Raw genomic sequence first — 17,498 nt, 5'->3', positions numbered from 1 at the left:
ATTTTTCTTCTATCACTGAACCTTTTAAGGGTTTTCTCATAGTAGTTTTGGGGAGTTTTTAATTAGATTTACAGCTTCAGAATAACTTTGTGATGTCAGATTAGAAAGTCTGTGTCCAACCCTGGTGTTTGATCAGATGTTTGACCCCTGCAGGGTTGGATTTTTTTATATGTATAGAAAATTGTATTTGATTTGAGTTCGATTTTTACTGATGAATGATTCGTTGTAAAAAGTGGATCTACCAACAGTTTATTTCTTTGTTATTGTGATTAAAATGTCAAACAAAGATATTTTCCACTTTTTGTGTGACAGATGCAGGAATTTCTCTGCCCTGCATGTGGAGAAATCTGCTGTTAAATTAGAACATTAACAGGTTTCAGGTTGTTATTGGTAACTTTATTGTCCCTAACGGGAAATTGATTTGCAGTATGTCCGTACAAACAACCAACACATCACATACACACTCCAAAATAATATAATATAATATAAGCCTGAGAAAACAACCTCGATTTTTCATCAAAAAAGTGCAATGTGCAATGGCAACAACACTTATGGTTTAGTGTTATTAACTATGATAATAGCAGTAGGTACAAAAGACAATCTATGTCTCTTTGTCTTCACTGCAGGCACTTTATAACGACGACCTGATGGAAGCAGTTGAAAATCATTAAAGAGAGGATGACCTGAGCACAACAGGACAGAGGTTGCCTTCCTAAGCACCTGCCTGTTATAAAAGTCCACAAGCTGGACCTGAGACCTCCCTGAAATCTGACCAGTCACTTTAACCAGGTTGTCTGGTCTTATTATTCAGGGACATATTACCGTACCAAGCAATGATGCAGAAAGTTAAAACAGATTCAATAAAACTTTTATAAAAAAGATTCATCATTTTAGATGAAAAACCTTGCAACCTCCTTAAAAAGTACAGTCTTTGTTGAACCTTTTTTCACTGTAGCAGCAAGATGTGACTCAAAGGACAGAGACTTATCAAGAACAACCCCCAAATACTTATGACTGTCCACCAGTTCAATGGCTGCACCATTTACCACTGTTAGTGCAGGATGTGGGGATGACTTCCTGAAGTCAATAACCATGTCCTTGGTTTTCAAGGTGTTAATCATTAAGAAGGACTGATCACACCACGAAACAAACTCATCCACAACAGGTCCATGTGAATCCTCTTCACCATGAAGGAGGCTTACAATGACTGTGCCATCTGCATATTTAATGAAATGCCTGTTGGCCTGTGTACTTCAACAGTCATTAGTGTACAAAATATACAGTAGAGGAGAGAGACAACAACTTTGTGGTGAGCCAGTAGAAGAGTTCAGCTGTTTGGAGAAACAGCTGTTTACTCTCACACACTGAGATCTGTCAGTTAAAAAGTCTAAAATCCAACCAACGAGATTAAAATCAAGTTTAAACTGATTAAGAAGCTTATCAACTAAAAGATGTGGCTGGATTATATTAAAAGCTGAAGAAAAATCAATAAATAAGAGCCGAGCATGAGCTTTGGCGCCATCAAGATGGCGATAGAGGAAGTTCAACAGAGTGACCACTGCATCATCAACACCTCTACGAGGCCTGTATGCAGTTTTTCAAAGGACTTCATCACTAAGGATGTTAAATCAACAGGCCTAAAATCATTTAATGATGTAGGTTTTGTGGTCTTAGCAACTTGTCAGAAGACAATTGTACATAGTGTGATCAGCTACACGAAATGTGTCTTTTTATTGATCACTAAGCAATCCACATGTCTACGTGACTTTTTACATGAACTCTTGTGTGATAAACTTATTTAGCAACTAACAGCTTCCTCTTTTCTAAGAACATACAGATTTAGAAAAGGGGAACCGCACCTCTGAGTTCTTAGAATAACTTTGCTACCTTTGTACACACACACACAGACACAAGCTTGTATAAATAAAGAACGCAGACAGTGATACAGCGCTCTATGACCGTCCTCACGAGTAAAGACAACTGCAGTCTTTGTGTTTTCTAACTCGGGTGTCTCAGCTGAAGAATTGTGGGGTGATTCTTAGAAATCCCCTGTCATTTAAATTGGTCCTTCGAGCTTAGTGATGGAAACAACAGACACGTTTCTGTGACTCCAAATCCAAGGTCTGACTGCTGTATCCTGACGTCGTGGGAAGCCAGCACCGAAGTCTGTCGACAGCCCTCTCCAGGTAGAGGTGACTTTAATTCGGGTCCAGGCCGGTGAACTATTTCTGGTCCACGACGCTGGGATCCAGCCAGACGACCTGAACAACCAGCAAAAGACGACTGAGGGTGAGAAAACACTGTTTTGGTCTAACCCGGCGTAAGGGTTTAGTGAAACGGCCGTTAAATACTTCGTAACAAAATAGGTTTAAGTTCGCCAAAAAGGAACTGTGTTTAGACTGGTTTTAGAAGTGGCCGTGAAATACTTCGTGACAAATTAGCGCGCAAATGTCTATCTCTGTGTGTGCATGTGTGTGTTTGGGAGTAAGTTGATTTTACAGCACAATACGCTGCTGAACTACTTCCATTGTTTTTTATTGTTTTCTTTGCTGGAGGCTCATGTACTGGTGACAAAGGAGAACGGTTGAGTTTCATCTCATAAAACTGAGCCACCCTGAAGTCTAGCCAGTGACGGCCCAGCAAAATCTTTGAGAATGGAGAATAAACAAGCAAAATTAACACCTGATGAGAAATGTTTAGAAAAACAACAAGCCGGAGCAGGACTAATCCAAAAGAAAGGGAGAGGAATGCATAGTGGAACAGCAAGAGGTAGAGGCAGGCCTACACACACACCAAGCAGTGGCTTTAGCACTGCATGCTGGAGGTGTGGAAAAGAAGGACATTTTCTACATGACTGTAAGAAACAAATAAGACAGTAACTCAGAATAGGATAGCAGCTCAGGTGAAGAGAGCAGTTCAGACTAGGAAGAACATAATAATCCCTCATGAAGTAAAAGATTAGAGATCAAAGTAGAAGTTTAAAAAGGGCTGGATGCAGACCCAGCTGAATACATATAAATACAAGAGGAATAAAGTGGAATAAAACAAAAGGCTAAATTAAATTAGAGCTTATCTTTAATGTATTCAAACTAATAATAGGAAGGATAACAACCTGTAAATTGGTATTAACAATGAAACATAGTTTGGATGACGACCATGCCCAGAATGAATAGAATGAATGAAAGCAGATAATTCACACAAAAATATATTAAATGAAATAGAGAGATGCATAAGGTATATTAAGGTTGTGTTCATTGATCAGCCAAGGAAAGTGTATGAAAAGGAAAATGTCTCCAGCTTGGGAAAGGGTGAAACTGCAGATCACCCGCAGCCCTTGATGGATACAAAATAAAATATAAATAAAATATTATAATTAGGGATGGGTATCGTTTAGGTTTTATCCGATACCGGTGCCAAACTGGTACTTTTGAAACGGTGCCGGTGCTTAAACGGTGCTCAAACCGGTGCTTAAAGAATGGAGAACACAAAATTGGTCCAAAAACCTCTCATGTTCAGCTGTTTTTTTTTTGTAAAAAGATAACAATGTTAGCCTTTTCTGCAGCTATGGGCCATATATGATATCACTCTTGGCTGGAAGCAGTGCTTAAACAATGGAAAAAACAAACTTTGTCCAAAAACCTCTTATGTTTAACTGTTTTCCACTTTTTCTTTGGTCATTTTAGCCTTTTTGGCCAGGGTGAAGGGAGTATCTGCCATCAAACAAGAAGACAGCCGCATGTAACTACGACAGTGTTTGCTAGTTCACCTTACATGCATATTAATGTAATAACGTGGTTAGCCTACTCAACGTAAATTATACACGAACAACATGAAGCTACTCAAGCAGAGAAGAATGGCTGCTGCTGCCATCATCATCCATCACCACCACACCCGCAGTAGATGCGCTTGGTGTGAGGTCTCGCAGCAAGCTATCAAATACGGCGCATTTCTCGGCTTTTTAAAAAAAAACCACTATCCGTTGCCAGGTGTTTCATCGGATTTGAGGTGTTACCTCCTTTGCACAGTATCATAGTATCAGCTTAAAGCACTTGTTGCAGGCTGCTTAGTTTGCATATTTTGCTGTGAAGTACAGCCAGACTTTTGACCGCTTCGCCTTGGGCATTTTTAATCTGTAGCTCTGCTCTAAAAGAACGTACTACCTGGACCCTCCTACTATCCTCGGAAACGTAAAATGATTGGCTAGAATCTAAAGTGTATCACAGCTCAGGAAAAAAAGCACCGAAATAAAGCACCGAAATGTGCGCTGCTTTTCGGTCTGGTTACTACCGTTTATGTCAGAACCGGTGCCATCATGACACCGGATACCGGTACCCATCCCTAGTCCCAATGAATAAAGTCAATGCAGCCTGACTCAATCCTAAATGTTCAGCACACAGAGACACAGAGGTACTGTTTAAAGTTTAGTGTTAACCTGAGTCACTGATCATTTGTAGTATTACAGAGTCTGGCAGTCTTTGTATGATGTCCACGTCACTGTAAGTTTCTAGCTGACTCTCAGGTGTGACAGGTGTGTCAGCAGGAAAGAGTAATAATAACCTGCATCCTGAGGTTTGTCATGCAGGATTAAAGGAGCCAGGCTTTGTTCACCCAGCTAGGATTGTGTTTTACACTGACCCTGGGTCAGTATAAGTATCATACAGTTTAAATGAAGCACTGAAACTTGCACATATTTATTACAGATGCACTGAAGCTAATCGAGATATTTACTGTCAATCTGTGGCTGCGATTAAACACTTTACTGGAAACTGTATTAAATAGTAACTTCATCAGTCATGACAGAAGCTAATATTTATGTCCTAACATTGTTTAAACAGTAACAGCTTTACTACAATATAAGCTAACGTTTACACCGTAACTTTAAGCTAGCACCATAAGGACAGTAAAACACGTAATAATATCTACAAATGCATCTTAAAGCTGTTATATTAGCACTCGGTGTATTACTAACATAACCACATTAACATTATTGACACTCGCTGACTTTTAATAGTCATTCTATAAATGATGTCCGTTTAAACGGTCTTACCTGTAAACACTGCTGTATCCACCGGATTCCAGCCAGAGTGGATTCTGGAGTCTTCCCACGCTCCTGTTAGTGATCCTCCCTCTGGATGGATGAAAACAACCTTCTAGCAGGAGATGGCCCATATCTATGGGACTGATTTGTGCTAACAACGCCCATCGTATGGACCGAAGCGGGTGAATAAAGTCACCCAGTCGCTAGCTTTGCCATTACCCAGCATACATCACTCCCTCCATAAATGCAATAAACGATACAAAAGTATCGTTCTACCTGTTTTTCAGGTAGTTGTTTACATTATATAATTTATTGTGTTCAGTATACGTCACTACAATGTGATTTTGGAAATATATAAATATACGGACAACAGGCTCTTCCGCGGCAATAAGCAACGTTTAGGGAGCTCTATAGTATTCAATGAGAGGACCCTGCACGTCGATTCTCGACGCGAGGGGGGTACCCTGCACGTCGATAAGTGAAGCAGAGGGAGCCTGACCATGCATCTCACATTTGACGAGTTGGGAGTGAGAACGTGTTACAAAAACAGGACCATCAATAAACAGTATTGATACCGTGACTCCAAACGAAGGAGAGAGTTTAATCATCATTTAAAATGAATGAAACACTTCAGTTTATAAACTCAGAACAAACAGAGTTTTCTCTGATCAGCATTCACAGCTGTAACATTACACTAAAACATTTCCAGCTGCTGTTTGTAATAAACTTTAATATTTTATCTCCAATTTTATTTCAGTGATGACACAAATATGTGTGAGAGCAGGTGTGAAAACAGGAGTGATGTAAAGTGTGCTGATGACGAGAGCAGACAGTTCTTGATGATGCTGTTACATGTTGTGATGAGTCTCTCTTCAGTTTTAAACACATCTAAGATGAGAGACACTCTCACCCCAACTTGGAGTTAAAGACATCATTCTCCACCTGATCAACCGTGTCCACACTGTGAGAATCATGTTTTTGACTTCTTTGCCTTCACACAGCACTGACTTCAGCTCCAGCACAGAGACCTGCCAGCTTCAGATGTTTCCAGATGCTTGTACAGTGGCGGGATGTATCAGAGAGGGTGATAAGGAAGAGCACAAGTCTGTGGTGGAAAACACACTGCGAAAGCAAAACCATCTACAGCAGTGACTCTTGGTTTCATCCATGGGGTCAGCGTGGAGACAGTGGACGATTACAAAGACCTCCGTGTTCACACTGACAATAAACTGGACTCCATTAAAAACACAGAAGCCCTCTTCAAAAAGGGCCCAAGTAGTCTGTATTTCTGAGGTTCCTCAGGTCCATGACACAAGACCGAGCTTTTATTACTGATAAAGAGTTCACAGAGGATACCATACAGCAGTGACTCTTGGTTTCATCCATGGGGTCAGCGTGGAGACAGTGGACGATTACTAGTGATGTGCGGATCGATCCTGAAATATCGATTCCTCCAATACCAATCATTTATGTTGTAGAATCGATTCTCACATTAAAATATCGATATTTTAGTAATTTAGGGTAAATTTGTAGTTTATCATTAACAGGAACACAGTGGAAAGAAACTATACCATTTGGATTGTCTACATTCAAAGGAATTACTTCCTTTGCAGCTATAGTCATGTGCGAAATACGGCTTTATAAATGTCTCGCAGCCCCTTGGCGTGCGCAGCGCGCACTCACAACAATGGCTGAGCGTAATTGTGCGGACATATTCTACCTCCACAAACAGCTGAGACGTGGTTTGCGATACATGTGGCAAAAAAGTGAGGTGTTGTGGCCATACTTGCCAACCTTGAGACCTGAGAATTAGGGAGACATTCAAAAGGGCTGTGGGGGGGGGGTGATAAATACATTTTACAGTGTTTATTTATCGGATAAAATATGTTAAATGTCACCCGGAAACAGCGGGGGTGTCCAAATTCAGAGGCTGCTTCCACCTGAGGACCCGGCCTTCGCGGTCTAAAGAAAGCCGGGTATACGTCACGAGCTCCCTCGGTGGAGTGAAACTGCAGTCTGCTCCTTGCTATCTAAAATATAACCGGGCACTGGCATAAACTCTTGACCGTCTCACACTGTTTAATTAGTTTTCTGTTTGACGTTTATTCAGCTGTGTGAAAACCCCGGAGGAACCCTCCCGAGAGATTAATAAAGTAAAATTTAATTTAATCTAATCTAATAACTTTAATCTCAGCCAAATCGATTTACTCACAAACAAATAAAACACTGAAAAAGCCAAACAATAACATTTTTAAGTTATCAAAGTGACTTCATTTTTAACCCGAGTAGCGAAAGACCGCGGGGGTTTGAAGACGATGTGTCGGTCGGCTCAGATATTTGAAGTTTACACAGCTACATTCTCACCTGAAAATATGTTAAAAGTTTTTTTGCGACCCAGAAAGAGAAATAAGAGTAATATTAAAACTAAGTAGCTGCCGTCATTGTTAGAAACTGGAATTGGCTTGGCCGCGCTGAATTCTGCGATATGGTTTTTCAATTTTGTTGTCCAGGTGGAAAATCGGGAGAAATTCGGGAGAATGGTGGCTCTGGGAGATTTTTGGGATTCTCCCAGAAAAATCGGAAGGGTTGGCATGTATGGTTGTGGCAACATCACTAACCTTGTCAAACAGCTGAGAGTAAATCATATCACAGAATATGACGAGCGTATGTTGAGGCGAACTGAAGAGAAGGACAGGGACAGGTGCTGCTAGGGCGAGACCGACGTCTCTCACGGAGTTCTTTAATGCTGCAGGCAAGCAAGGTGTTCAAATAGCACACAACTTCAGTTTTTTATTTCTGTGATGAACTCTGCATTATTAAGTGTTAAGAACAAGTAATCTGATGTCCTGTAATCATTATGATGCTATAATTTGAAATACAATAAATAAAATAAGTTTTTCTACAAAGTATCGGTATCAGATCAGTATTGTCGATACCACCCTGAATATTACTTGGTATCGGATCGGAAAGGAAATCAGTGGTATCGCACATCACTAACGATTACAAAGACCTCCGTGTTCACACTGACAATAAACTGGACTCCATTAAAAACACAGAAGCCCTTTCAAAAAGGGCCCAAGTAGTCTGTATTTTCTGAGGTGCCTCAGGTCCATGACACAGGATTGAGGTTTTATTACTGATAAAGAGTTCACAGAGGATGTTGAGAGTTTTCAGGTATCTGTCAGGATTCTGGACTTTTCCACTAACAAAAAAATCACGATGAATGCAATCCTTCCCTGGTGCTTATTGTCTATTGAAGAATATTTTGAAAAGGGTTATATGCAATAACATGCAAAAATAAATTAGGTAAGAAAAAAAAAACTACTTCCCTCTATGTTCCAGCCTCTGTTACTTACTTACTTAATAGAGAGAAATAAGGGAACACTCTCGTACATTTTGGGCATGTGGTTTTTGAGCAGGAACCTCAGAAAGACTCTTGCAGCTTGATTCTCTGCACATGTTTCTCTTTCCATGAGTCCTTCTAAGCATATTAAGTATGCTGGTCTATTGCCATGGCCATTGACTGAAGCTTATTTTCTTTATTATCATCATCATCATCATCGAGCATCTAGAAGTTTAGATGCTTATTAGTGTATGACAAATTTCAATACAGGTGCTTTACAACATTTGCAAAAACCACTGTGCATTGAGGAAAGTTTTCATTCTTCATTCATATCTTTCTATTATACATGAAAGCAGATTATACAGGCACAGGTAAAGATCTCAGCTGACCAGGAGGTTCAGACATGGAGGCCTCGCTAACCACTGCAATTTGGAATAAAATATTTATGGATTTAAAAATAATTTAAGAAGCAGAAGTTGTTGGTAGAATATTCAAATTCTTCAGCAAATTAAAGGAAGGAAGGAAGACTTCCAGCTTTGAGTCTTGGATGTGTTTGCTCCAAAAATCTGACTGTAGACTTCTGCAAACTCAATCTAATGTTTTGATAGCAGCTTCAAACCAGAGCTGATAAGAGAATATGTGTTGATATTCCCTTATTGCTGCTTTCATTTGAGTTCTCTGTCAAATCATCACACAGCAACGTGATGAACTTGTATCAGTGTTTGTTAATGCTCTTCTCATCTCATTCTTCACAGGTCCAGTACAGTCTGATCCAAAGTGATCCCGAAGCTTAACTTTTGGTACTGTTTTGAATCCAGTCTGAACTTTGAACTACTCCTGCTCTCTCTGATGCTTTTCAGTAATTTTTGGCCAGATGGTGGTGCTACAGGATTCCTATCCAAAAGCCTCTGAACTATGCACTTGAATTGCAAACATATTACAACCACCGGTTCACTTAATCAAATGTTTTGCCTGTTTTTAAAATTTTTTCCTCAGTTTTCTATTTCCACTACTACTGCATGATCTAGAAGTTAAGAAGATGTCACTAGGACTTTTGGCGGACTGTTGGTGTAATTTGAATCACATTTGAAACATTCACCACATTCAAATGTATAATGTTGTGCATTTTATAATATATGGATGACACTTTTGTTACTGTAGCTCAGTAACTTTGCTATATTGCTACTTTATGAGCTCATGTTCAGTTTTCTGAGTCAGCACAGATGTAGATATGAGAGTCACGTAACCCAACTCTAAACCCAGGGTATACAGGTTCAGTGAATGTGGTGTTGAAGGTGTGGAGGTGGACCAGTGTGCCAGAGATTATGTTATAGAAAGACACGGTGCCCATAGGACAGTCCACATACACTGCTACTTTGTGACAGGCAGAGATGGCTCTTGATTTGTAATAGTGAGTTGCAAAGTATTCACGCTCATCACAGTACAAAGACCAGGACTGATCAGTTTTGCCAAACCTGCTGTCATCCCTGTTTCCTTTCCGTTTTATTCCTTTGTAAGCCACTGCAATACGAACCTCTCCACTCCACTCAACCTCCCAGTAACAGCGACCCATCAGAGTGTTGGTACACAGCAGCTGAGGCCAATGATCAAATCTTTCATCATTATCAACATACTGCTGGTCCTCTTCTACATGCACCACCTTCCTGTTGTTGTCAGACAGTTTGAGTTTTCTGTGTATTGTGTTTAGATCCAGATTTAGTTCACAGAAATCTAATGGAAAGAATATGGGGAGAAGATATTCAATCAGTTTGTAGAACTCTGATCATTCAGACTACAAGAGTTACTGTGCTATACAGTCTGAAGATATTCTGGAATTAAAGGAATCATAAATACAGATTACCAGGAAAATTAAGACATACAGTACCTAACTACAGCATGCAGTGATTATTCAACTCCAAGCCTAAAATTGTCTGCATTCACAGCTCAGGGTCCACTACAAAAATGACTTACCACTTCACAGGATGGTTCGTCATGAGATTGTGTTGTTTGTCTTATAGTTGATGATGAATATCACCTTTACCAATTATTATAGTCAAGTTCTCATCCAACAATCCACTTTTTCAATTCACATCTGAACTTTGTATTTTAAATCCCACCGCTTTAATTCCCCGTGGGCTGTTTTGAAAAACTCTACTACTTAAGAACTCCCACTCTATTAGTTAGGTAAAATCTGATTGCATCAGAATGTCAACACAATGTTGAGTATGAAATGTCCCAGCTAGATGCATCTCAATTATTGAGGCTGGAGCACAGAGCTGTGCCTGTAAAATGACAAGTCCCTAATGGAGTGGTTGGTTTTCCTAAGCAGTCCACATTACACTCCACCAGGGCTTTCCTTTTCAAGAAATCTATGATAATAGAGTCGACAAAATACAAAACGGTTTGTGGATTATGTCTCATTTAGTGCATGATATGGTCATGTGGTTATTTCCAATTTGTAGAGGACCAGTTTGCAGTCAAGTGTGAAGATGACTGAAGTGAGGATATGTGAACCTTCAAGTCTGATGCCGTGGCTCTAAGCTGCAAATTATTTACACACTTTCAGTGCCAAATGAAGAGTTCAAGTATCTCTGGATCTTGCTAGGGAAGATCTGAGGAGACAGTTAGTCAGTTATTTGTGTATCCTCTCCAGTGATGCAGACACTCTACTGACCCTGGTTTTCACGTCACTTCATGAAGATCAAACTCCAGCTGGTAAAGTGACTTATTATGGTTGTACAAGAAGGTACAACCATACCTTATGATTTTACCTTAAGGTATGCCGGTGGCTTTTTACCTATGCAAATCTTTCTTGGAACTGATTGTTTATATACCTTTGCTGTGGCTGTATTTTTTAAAACTGATCATTTCAAAATATACATATATAAAGATGATAAATAAAGTATACTAATTATACTACACAATATAACGGGGTTTAAATGCAAGCTGTCAGTGATTTAATGCCTGGATTTAAAAACACACTTACATTTCCTTAAACCTGGTTTCAGCCATTGTACTCCACAAGGCTCCATCCTGAAATTAAAAAAGGGACGGTGTCAGAGTAGCCCATTCTTGTTCAGCAATCAAAAGCAAATGTTTTGTGTTTCCTTCCCTCACATGAACAATTATCATACTTTTGTTTTATTCTGTACCTGTTTTGTTTAAACATATAAAACACAATTTATTCCATTTACATTGTCTTGCCTACTAATAATACTATGGTGTAGGCTTACATCATAGAGGTAATGTTTGTAGCCCTACCTCAACTTCTCCTTACCTGAGGCTTTCCAGTTTCCACTGTGGATCCTGCAGTCGAGTCAACAGCAGCTTTATTCCTGAGTCACCTAGATGATTGTAGCTCAGGTCCAGCTGTGTCAGATGGGAGGGGTTAGAGCTCAGAGCTGAATTGAGGAAAGCACAGCCTTTCTCTGTGATCAGACAGCCTGAAAGCCTGCAAATATAACACAATACATAGCACACAGTCTGAGTGAACTACATTTAATTTGTTTGTTTGTCGTTTAAAACAAAGATTATTTTAATTAGTGGAATGTCAAAATCTTAAACAAAGAGTAAGATGATCTAACCTGAGGGTTTGAAGTGTGCAGTGTGGACTTTCAAGGCCAACACACAATAACTCCACTCCAGAGTCTTGAATGTTGTTGTTACTCATGTCCAGCTCTCTAAGTTTAAAAGACTGGGATCTAAGAACTGATGATAGAGCTTCACAACTTTTCTTTGTGAGGTTACATCCGCTAAGCCTGAAAATATATCAGTGAAAAAGTTAGAAAAAATATGTGATGTTACCAATTTCCTAGAGGAGCACAGATGTGAAACATGCCCCAACCTGTTTCATGCTGGTTACACACTTACAGAACTTTCTTCGAGGCTTTGACCACTGGCAGCAGCCTCAAAAAAGCCTCCTCTGAAGCTGAGTATTCCTTCAGATCAAAGACATCCAGCTCGTCTTCTGATGACAGTAGGACAAAGACCAGAGCTGACCACTGGGCAGGAGAAAGATCAAGTATGGGCAGGCTTCCTGAACTCAGATGACGTTGGATCTCCTTCACTAGAGAGTCATCCTTCAGTTCATTCAGACAGTGGAACAGATTGATGCTTTTTTCAGGAGAGAGATTCTCATTCAGTTTATTTTTTATGTACTGGACTGTTTCATGATTGGTCTGTGAACTGTTTCTTTTCAGTGTCAGGAGACCTTGTAGGAGAGTCTGATTGGTCTGCAGTGAAAGACCAAGGAGGAAGCGAAGAAACAAGTCCAAGAGTCCATTTGGACTCTTTAAAGCCTTGTCCACAGCACTCTGGTAGAACTGTCTTACTGAAGATTCTCCAGTCTGCACTGAGGCTGTTTCTTCTTCTTCCAGCAGGTTGATACCAGAGTTGGTGAATGTCAGATGGACATGAAAAGTCGCCAGAAACTCCTGAACACTCAGATGGACAAAACAGAACACCTTCTCTTGGTACAGTCCTCTCTCTTCTTTAAAGACCTGTGTGAACACTCCTGAATACACTGAGGCCTCTCTGACATTAATGCCACACTCTGTCAGGTCTGATTCATAGAAGATCAGGTTGCCCTTCTGTAGCTGCTGAAAAGCCAGTTTCCCCAGTGCTTCAATCATCTTCTTGCTCTCTGAACTCCAGAGAGGATCTGTCTCAGCTCCTCCATCATACTTGATGTTCTTCACTTTGGTCTGAACCACCAGGAAGTGAATGTACATCTCAGTCAGCATCTTGGGCAGCTTTCCTCCAGCCTGTTTGGCTTTTAACACGCTCTCTAAAACTGTAGCAGTGATCCAGCAGAAGATTGGGATGTGACACATGATGTGGAGGCTTCGTGATGTCTTGATATGAGAGATTATGGTGTTGGCCTCTTCCTTGTCTCTGAGTCTCTTCCTGAAGTACTCTTCCTTCTGTGGGTCAGTGAACCCTCTGACCTCTGTAACCATGTCTATATATTCAGCAGGGATCTGATTGGCTGCTGCAGGTCGTGTGGTTATCCAGATGTGAGCAGAAGGAAGCAACTTTCCTCTGATGAGGTTTGTCAGCAGCACATCCACTGATGTGGACTCTGTAACATCATTGAGGATCTCAGTGATGTGGAAGTTCAGGGGAAGTCGACACTCATCTAGACCATCAAAGATGAACACAACTTTGAACTTTTTGAAGTTGCAGATTCCTGCTTCTTTGATTTCAGTGAAGAAGTGATGAATAAGTCCCACTAAGCTGAACTTTTTATCCCTCAGTAAATTCAGATCTCTGAATGGAAATGGAAAAATGAACTGGATGTCCTGGTTGGTCTTGTCTTCAGCCCAGTCCAAAGTGAACTATTGTGTCAGGAATGTTTTCCCGATGCCAGCCACTCCTTTGGTCAGAACTGTTCTGATTGGTTTGTCTCTTCCAGTTGAAGCTTTAAAGATGTCTTCACACCTGATTGTTGTTTCTGGTCTGTTTGGTTTCCAGGAAAACATTTCAATCTGTCTGACCTCATGTTCAGTGTTGAGCTCTCCGGTCCCTTCCTCTGTGATGCAGAGCTCTGTGTAGATCGCATTTAGAGTGATTCGGGTTCCTGGTTTAGCAATCCCCTCAAAGACACACTGGAACTTCTTCTTCAGGTTACATTTAAATGTATTCTCACAAAGTGGATCAGGACTTTCTACAGGAAAGCACCAGAAACATGAGTGTTATGATTATAGAAAATGTGACAATTTCATTCCTGTGAAGAATGAATTTATGAAGAGAAATCCTCTCACTGCTCTGCAGACAGTCAGCCAGCTCCTCCTGTTTCATTATTCTCAGGAAGTTAACTGCAAGTTTCAGAAATGCCTCTCTGCTGCTCCTTCTCTGCTTCTCTTCCTCACTGTCCAACACCTCCTCTTCATCCCTCTGACACTCTGAATAATCTGGATTCAGATCATTCTGCAGCTTCTTTAGTTCGTTCTTCACAAAAGTGATAATGGTTTCCTCCAGCATCTGGAAAATAATAACACAATCTAAACTCATGAGCACTTTAAAGCTTTGATTTTAAAAGTTCTTTATAAATAAAGAATATAGTGAAACATGAAATAACTGCGTTTGCCAGCAGATATTTAAATATTTTTGATACTCTAAAAAGTGCAACATGAAAATTACTACAAACAGAGTTTGGTGTACATGTACAAACCTTAAATACTGAGTCCAGATCAGTTTGATGCTGAAGAATTAAAACATCTGAACTCTCCTGATCAGCTCTGTGGAGACATCATGAAGAAACTGTAACCATTTTGTACATAAATACAAGATGTTTTTTTTCTTCGAATATTTTATTACTAAATTGATTTAGCTTAATTCCTTTAAATTGATCACATTGATTACTAAATTAAGAGCCTTTGTGTACAAGACCACAGCAGTATTATTAAATATAAAGAAAGATGAAAGAAAAGTTGGCAGAGCCTATAATTTATTCTTAAGGAGCAAATATAAAAAACTGTTGCCAAAACAATTTATTTTGTACTTTCATGCTGTCAGTCAACAGTAAGTAATAACAAAGCAGTTGCTGCAGAAAGTAAAACTTACTGGTTCAATGAATTAACAAAATGTCCAATATTTGTCCAACTTTGTCCAAGAGTCAAATATCTGGACTCAACATCCAGCTACATATTAAGTAGCTCATTAAGCAAATGGTGTGTAGCAGTTAAAGCAGCCAATGTGCCCAAAATACCTGCTTTTCTTAATGGGTTTTTTTTATATATACTTTCAGGTCACTTCACTTTCCTAAGCAAACCTGGCACCCACAGCATTGGACTCTTATTTATCAGGGCAAAGGGAACTACTCGTCAAACTGACTAGCTGCGGTCTGCATTCCTGTTGATTACTGCATAAATTATAATCAGTGTGACACCCAGTGCAGGAAAGGGATGGGCTGTTATGATAGATCTACCTCATGGAGCTCTTAAACTTCCGGTCTATAAGGAACATTTGAAATGTCTTACTCCTCAGCAGCAGCAGATTTTACTCCCTTAAAGTTGATGCTGGAATCCTTTGACCGATCACTCTGCAAAGACACACATCTGGGTCCAGGTCCAGCTTCAGGAGCATCTGGTGTCTCTCTGAACCCGGTGAACAAAGAAAAAGATCATGAAAGAGAAAAACTGAATTATTAGCGATCAGATACAAAAACTGTTGCATAGACTAGGGAATAAAGAATAACATCACAGTAAGTCTATAAAAGTTGAAGCTCTTCTCTCATTAGGCTGTTTATTCAGCTTTTGTTCTTTTTATTCCCACATTAATTGAAATACTACTACTACTAATAATAATAATGATATATGGTCAATGTATGCGGTAAGCCATATCTTCTCACTGATTATCATTATCATGGAAGGACCCTTTGATATTCAGCAACTCTTACTTGTCATCAGGAGACACTTCCATGTTTTTAAAGTCAGTGTGGTCTCCCTGTGGACTGGATCTCTCCCTCATAGTAATAGAGCTGAGTCCAGGCTCAGGTTTGGGAGATTCGTGTCTGGGGAGTGAGGAAAAACATCAGCTAGGGCAATATGTGTATACAGTGGGGCAAAAAAGTATTTAGTCAGCCACCGATTGTGCAAGTTCCCCCACTTAAAATGATGACAGAGGTCAGTAATTTGCACCAGAGGTACACTTCAACTGTGAGAGACAGAATGTGAAAACAAAAATCCATGAATTCACATGGTAGGATTTGTAAAGAATTTATTTGTAAATCAGGGTAGAAAATAAGTATTTGGTCAATAACAAAAATACAACTCAATACTTTGTAACATAACCTTTGTTGGCAATAACAGAGGTCAAACGTTTACTATAGGTCTTTACCAGGTTTGCACACACAGTAGCTGGTATTTTGGCCCATTCCTCCATGCAGATCTTCTCAAGAGCAGTGATGTTTTGGGGCTGTCGCCGAGCAACACGGACTTTCAACTCCCGCCACAGATTTTCTATGGGGTTGAGGTCTGGAGACTGGCTAGGCCACTCCAGGACTTTCAAATGCTTCTTACGGAGCCACTCCTTTGTTGCCCGGACGGTGTGTTTTGGATCATTGTCATGTTGGAAGACCCAGCCTCGTTTCATCTTCAAAGTTCTCACTGATGGAAGGAGGTTTTGGCTCAAAATCTCACGATACTTGGCCCCATTCATTCTGTCCTTAACACGGATCAGTCGTCCTGTCCCCTTGGCAGAAAAACAGCCCCATAGCATGATGTTTCCACCCCCATGCTTCACAGTAGGTATGGTGTTCTTGGGATGCAACTCAGTATTCTTCTTCCTCCAAACATGACGAGTTGAGTTTATACCAAAAAGTTCTACTTTGGTTTCATCTGACCACATGACATTCTCCCAATCCTCTGCTGTATCATCCATGTGCTCTCTGGCAAACTTCAGACGGGCCTGGACATGCACTGGCTTCAGCAGCGGAACACGTCTGGCACTGCGGGATTTGATTCCCTGCCGTTGTAGTGTGTTACTGATGGTGACCTTTGTTACTTTGGTCCCAGCTCTCTGCAGGTCATTCACCAGGTCCCCCGTGTGGTTCTGGGATCTTTGCTCACCGTTCTCATGATCATTTTGACCCCACGGGATGAGATCTTGAGTGGAGCCCCAGATTGAGGGAGATTATCAGTGGTCTTGTATGTCTTCCATTTTCTGATGATTGCTCCCACAGTTGATTTTTTCACACCAAGCTGCTTGCCTATTGTAGATTCACTCTTCCCAGTCTGGTGCAGGTCTACAATTCTTTTCCTGGTGTCCTTCGAAAGCTCTTTGGTCTTGGCCATGGCGGAGTTTGGAGTCTGACTGGTTGAGGCTGTGGACAGGTGTCTTTTATACAGATGATGAGGTCAAACAGGTGCCATTCATACAGGTAACGAGTGGGGGACAGAAAAGCTTCTTACAGAAGACGTTACAGGTCTGTGAGAGCCAGGGATTTTCCTTGTTTGAGGTGACCAAATACTTATTTTCCACCCTGATTTACGAATAAATTCTTTACAAATCCTACCATGTGAATTCATGGATTTTTTTTTCACATTCTGTCTCTCACAGTTGAAGTGTACCTCTGGTGCAAATTACTGACCTCTGTCATCATTTTAAGTGGGGGAA

The 17,498-nt window shown here is 40.4% G+C and overlaps 1 protein-coding gene across 1 annotated transcript; it reads right to left on the bottom strand.

The window, feature by feature from the left end:
- Nucleotides 1-9,582: 9,582 nt before the first annotated feature.
- On the bottom strand, nt 9,583-13,126 carry LOC148103853 (NACHT, LRR and PYD domains-containing protein 3-like). Its single transcript, XM_087833989.1, has 5 exons — nt 12,252-13,126; nt 11,966-12,139; nt 11,659-11,832; nt 11,368-11,414; nt 9,583-10,112 (listed from the first exon to the last, which is right to left on the bottom strand). The coding sequence occupies exons 1-5, from the start codon at nt 13,121-13,123 to the stop codon at nt 9,583-9,585; spliced, it is 1,797 nt and encodes a 598-aa protein (XP_087690115.1). The 5' UTR covers nt 13,124-13,126.
- Nucleotides 13,127-17,498: the final 4,372 nt, after the last annotated feature.

This window comes from Neolamprologus brichardi, chromosome 3 (assembly GCF_056152115.1).
Source record: "Neolamprologus brichardi isolate AB-2024 chromosome 3, ASM5615211v1, whole genome shotgun sequence".
In the NCBI taxonomy this organism is placed as follows: Eukaryota; Metazoa; Chordata; class Actinopteri; order Cichliformes; family Cichlidae; genus Neolamprologus; species Neolamprologus brichardi.
This window is presented reverse-complemented; position numbering and strand designations above follow the sequence as displayed.